The sequence below is a fragment of the Apium graveolens genome, chromosome 7 (genome assembly GCF_009905375.1).
Source record: "Apium graveolens cultivar Ventura chromosome 7, ASM990537v1, whole genome shotgun sequence".
NCBI lineage: Eukaryota > Viridiplantae > Streptophyta > Magnoliopsida > Apiales > Apiaceae > Apium > Apium graveolens.
In genome coordinates, this window is record NC_133653.1 from 225,664,122 (window position 1) to 225,670,099 (window position 5,978).

The 5,978-nt window shown below is 33.7% G+C and overlaps 1 protein-coding gene across 1 annotated transcript; it reads right to left on the bottom strand.

Annotated features, from left to right (window-relative positions):
- Positions 1-3,050: 3,050 nt before the first annotated feature.
- On the bottom strand, positions 3,051-4,654 carry LOC141674512 (putative serine/threonine-protein kinase At1g09600). The gene is made up of 3 exons (XM_074481219.1): positions 4,583-4,654; positions 3,747-4,031; positions 3,051-3,314 (listed from the first exon to the last, which is right to left on the bottom strand). The coding sequence occupies exons 1-3, from the start codon at positions 4,652-4,654 to the stop codon at positions 3,051-3,053; spliced, it is 621 nt and encodes a 206-aa protein (XP_074337320.1).
- Positions 4,655-5,978: the final 1,324 nt, after the last annotated feature.

Sequence of the window (5,978 nt, forward strand, 5' to 3'; positions counted from 1 at the left end):
TACATACAATTCATATATATATATATAATTATTTAATTACAAATTTAATTGCAACAACTTCAAAAATTCATAATAAAAAATCTATACATCCTAAAATTATGAAAAAAATACCCAGACGATCTACAACACTTGTAGAACCCAGATCAACATTCAAAATTATTCTGAGAAACGATTTCTCATCAGACAAAATTAATTCATGATATAACTTGTAAAAATCAAAATTAATTCATACAAGCACATAAAATTCTGAAATTTTTACCACAGATCTATATGCATACAACCTATGCTCTGATACCATTTTTGGATTTTTAACGCAGCGGGGGCATGGCAAAACACTTTTACACATACAAAATCCAAATAAAAGCATATAAATCGTGAATAAAAATTCGAGGGATCGAATCTAACCTTTTAAAATAATTCGGAGACAACGATCAGAGATCCTTTACAGTTGCTCCTCAAGTGTGAAGCACTCCACCGGTATCCACCAAGAAAACGATGTTAAGGAGGAGGAAGGAGGTGGAGAGAATTGGGTTTTCCAAACTTTTTGGGTTTCCGGGTTCTTTGTGGGTTAGAATAAAATAGGGTCTATAATAGTGTATTTATAGGCAAAATTTTCAGCTGAAATTTTCCCATAAATATTATTATTATCCCATTTATTATTTTCATTAATAATTAAAACACATTTTAATCATTAATCCTTTTTCTAAACACTTTAGAAATAATTCTCTCTCTTGATTTAATTTCCAAAAATTAAATCCTTTAATTAATAATATTAAGAACTTTTCTTAATTAATTTATAATCAATTAAATCTCATTTAATAAATTATTAAATTTGCCAATTAATTATTTATTTCACAAATAAATAATTATTAGCCATTATTAATTAATTCCTCCACCATTAAATCATTCTCTTTTTATGGTGTGACCCTGTAGGTTCAATATTAAGCCGGTAGTAGAAATAAATAATAATAAAACTATTTTATCATTATTTATATAAATTCTCTAATTTATTAAATATGATTAATTAATTAATCATTTTTATTCTACATCGTGAGGGATACATCTCAGCATATCGCGACTATCCGGATAATATGAATTCACTGCTTAGAATACCAAGAACTTATTCAGTGAATAGTTACCGTACAATAAACTCCTTCTACCCTACAATGTCCCGATTAAATACAAGGCATGGATCTCGTGTCAAGCCTATCTAATTCAATCACTTGCTTACCATTTACTATACGTAGTTCTATGCAAATTAGAAACTCCTTTCTAATTTCATTTACTCTGGCCAGAGATTTCTGAACTAGCATAAGTGGATCAGCTAGCATAAGTGGATCAGCCTTGAATATTCGCTTCCTTCACTGGAAGGGGTAGATCCTTTATTGATCATACACTATCTTCGTGTACAAATTCCTATACCCAGTAGAGCCCTAATAATTGTCCCTGGAGACTAAGAACTAAACCAAAGCATAGTTCAGTGTAGACAAGATGATTATGATGACCTCAAGTCTAAGGATACTTGTACAACTATCACTATGTGAACAACTGCTGACACGTGAGTGAACTCCATCAGTTGTTCAGCTGTGCGAGTCATGTTCAGTGAACTTATTCCATAATAAGCACCTACATACTAGCTATAGTGTCACCACACAAATGTCTATGAGAACAGACATCCTTCATAATGAAGCAAGCATAGTATGTACCGATCTTTGCAGATTATTAATTACCAGTTAGTAATCCTATGACCAGGAACTATTTAAATTTAGAGTTATCATCTTTTTAGGTCTCACTATTATGATCTCATCATAATCCATAAAAAGCTTTACTCTAAACTATGGTATATCTTATTTAAACACTTAAATAGATAGAGCCCGTAATAAAAACAAAACAACTCTTTTATTAAAATCAATGAAATCGAAACAGATTACATAAAGAGTTATTCCTAAATCCTAATACATGATTGGACTTAGGACATATTCCTTTCAGAATCTATCTCTGTTTATGGTGTTATAGACAAACTGCCACCATCATGGAAGGATTTTAAACACACCTTGAAACATAATAAAGATGATATGACGCTGGTTGAACTTGGAAGTCACTTCAGAATTGAAGAGGCTTTGAGAACTCAAGAAATTGAGAATAATCCTAAGGGCAAGAACCAAGTCGGTGATTCTTCTGTAAATATGGTTGAAGATGGTGGACCTTCTAAAAATTCTAAGGATGGCAAGGGTAATAAACGGAAGTTTAAAGGAAACTACAACTCTTCCAACAAAAAACCTAAGATGGCATGTTGGAAGTGTGGGAAACTTGGACATTTCAAGAAGGATTGTCGGGTTGGTAAAGGTAAGCAGGAAAAGCAAAATATTGGTCGAAGTAGATCCAAGGATCCAGAAAAGCAACAAGGTCAGATTTTAATACAAAATTATAATTATTGTCAGAATTATGTATCACTAATATCTGAGGTATTTTATGTGCATGATGATAATGTTGCTTGGTGGATTGATTTAGGAGCAACGAGTCATGTATGTAAAGATCTTCGTTGGTTCATAGACTTTCAAGCAATCGAAGATGGATCTATCTTAAAGATGGGAAATGTTGCAACTGAACTGATCAAAGGACTAGGAAATGTCAAGCTAGTTTTTACTTCTGGAAAATGTATATTATTAAATAATGTGTTGTATGTTCCGGAGATTCGAAAGAATCTCTTGTCTGGTGTTGTATTAAATAATCATGTATATAAACAAGTTTATGAAAGTGACAAGTATATCTTGTTAAAACATGGTAATTTTGTTGGCTTTGGCTATTTATGTAATGGTATGTTTATGCTGAATGTAAATACTCTATTTAATAAAAAAAAATTCTTGTATGGCTTCTACTATCCAAGTTACTACCATTTTTTCCCAACACAGTTGATAATGCAGATGCTAAGGTTCTGCTATTGTAGACTAAGAATTTTAGGTAATCAACTATAACCAATAAATCAAAGTTCTTTCAGCTATTTATCTTTCTAGTGGTGATTACATGTACATTCATCTGTAAAACCATATTTAAAAACCATGTACCTCCTTTTTTCCAGGGAAAATTGGTAGTCCAACATATAGTTCAGCAAGAATACAACCAGCACTCCATAAATCTATAGCACCGTCATAGCAAGTAGCACCAAGAAAGAGTTCAGGTGGTCGGTACCAAAGAGTTACAACACCGTTCGTTAGAGGGCGAACTTGTTGTGGATCATAATAGTTGCCCAAACCAAAGTCTGCTATTTTCAGATTTCCATTGTTGTCGAGCAAAAGGTTGGATCCTTTAATATCCTCCCAAATCCCAACTACACTTACATTTCTATGAATCATACTCCCAAATCCCAACTACACCTCTAGTGAGGTACAACGCTATCTTAAATTGGCGTGTTAATTAGCATGAAGAGATTTGAGAGAATATGAATTTTCAATAACAATTTTCATCCAAAAGTGTATAATACTATCAAGGATCAGTCATAAGATATATTGTATCTGGATGTGTCACCAAATACATGCCTTAAATAGTACTATCATATATTTGGTTTTGATCCCCCACATTTCCAACTCAGTTAAGAGGGTACAACATAAGAAATGAAGATTGAGTTATGTATATACTGAAATATTGCTAAACACAATGCCATGGTCCACAGACACGCAAGTATAATGCATGCACAGTTTATGACACAAATTCTGCCACATCTTATTGCACAAACTTTTCATGAGTACCTGAGGTTCTGTAAACCTCACACCAGGCCGGGAAGCCAGTCCTGCAAGATCATGATCCATGTATTCGAAGACAAGGCAGAAATTGGATGAAATCTCTAATGCTACTAGACCTTCCAATTTTATTATATTTGGATGGTCTAGCCTGCATAGAATATTAATCTCCCTAGCCAAAAAGCGAATTGTTTCAGGCTTTGTATCGCTGACCTTGATCTGCTTTAAAGCAATAATTTTCTTATTCTCCAGATCAAAATCCCGATAAACATGGCGGTAAGTACCTTCGCCAACCTGCAAAGGGAAATAATTTTACTCAGTCATGATGTTAAATCGGTCACAAGCAAAAAATTAAACATCTAAATACAAATTTGTGGACAACATGATCATCCATAATGACAGTAAAGCATTACTAGTTATGAGGAGACATGTTGATGATGTACTAAATATACACAGGGTGGATTGGTATTTAATAATTTTACCAGTGAATGGAGTACATATAGTGATGATTTAAAGGAATCAACTGGTTTAGAGCCAGCAATGTAAGAAATTTTATTTATTTATTTAAGTAAAGGCCAATAACAGAAATTTATGTACTCACCAACATACATATCTATCAAGACTTTAACCCGAACTCTTGTTACCAAGAGAAGATTTGGTATCCATTAGGCTACAATGCTAGGGTCCACTACCAGATGAAAAATTACATAAATAATAGAAAAAAACAAGTAGATAAGGGAGTGTACTTTTACTAGTTTCTGTAAGGAATTCTCTTTTCTTAGTACCCATCATTTTAAAGATTCACCAGCATCTTCAACCATCCATAAAGGTCACCCCGCTGCTACCAGCTCCGCTTCACTACCTTTAGGAATTCTTCCGAAGCCAGGATGGTAACCACGGAAAGCATACTGGGCCATTTTCCTCTGATTCTCAGTATTACTGAAAGGCATATACCTGGGAAAAGATGCGTTATGGATCAAAAACTAAGGTATATTAATTGTTGTATTTATTACTAAGGAACGTGAGCTTCGAGGCTCGATTTGACTGCTCTTGTGTTTCATGACTCGATCTGCCTTAACAAGATGCCTACGTACCTTGTTGATTGTGAAGGATCAAGTCAAAAACGTAGTTCTGATTTGTGGGGTGAGACCCCTTATATAGATGTTTGGGAGTCCATAAATTGGACTTGGGTCAGGAGACTTGATGGGCAAGTCTCAGAATTAGAATGGACTTTGGAGTCCTAAGAGGTAGGAAGTTGATTCCTTATCCCACCAGGTTCCTTGGAGGCCAATCTACAAGGATTTATTTCTCCATTAGGACTCATCTTATCAGCTTACTTATCCTATATTAATTAATTATGAAATTATTTAATATTCAGGGTTTTGGGCCTTCTCAAATGGGCCTAGTTATTGGCCTAATTCTGATATGATTAATGCAACATTAATTACATACTCAGGCCTTATTTCCTTCCTTATCATTTGCCCCCCAACTTTTGGGAAACAGGGGCTAGGTTTCGCAGAAGTTAAGTTCACTTGTTCCATTACAGGGTATCGTTTTGCGTAAAGCATGGAGTGACCTACATATTTACAACGATTTGCTTTAATCCCTATTATTTAGGAATTATCTTAGTTTCCAGGAATTTTCCCTGAATTCTGGGATTTTTCCTTAATTTTATGGAATTTTCCCTGAATTTTGGGACTTTTCCTTGATTTTCAGGAATTTTCCCTTAATTCTGGGATTTTTCCTTGATTTTATGGATTTTTCCCTTATGTCTGGGATTTTTCCTTAATTTTCTGGAATTTTCCCTGAATTTTTGGGAATTTTCCTTAATTTTCTGGAATTTTCCCTGAATTTTTTGGACTTTTCCTTAATTTTCTGGAATTTTCTGGAATTTTCCCTGAATTTTGGGACTTTTCCTTAATTTTCTGGAATTTTCCCTGAATATTTGGGACTTTTCCTTAATTTTCAGGAATTTTCCCTTAATTCTGGGATTTTTCCTTAATTTTCTGGAATTTTTCCTTAATTCTGGGATTTTTTCTTGATTTTCTGGATTTATTCCTCATTTTCCGAAAATATTTTAAGGAATTTCCTTCAATCTTCTGCAATTTTTCAGGACTTTCCATCTTTTTCTTCCTTTTCTTTCTTTTTCTTTTTCTTTCTTTCTTTCTTTTTTCTTTTTCCTTTTTTTATACCTGGTTCGACCAGGATCTTGGTCGAATTAACCCTCAATTTGCCCTAGTC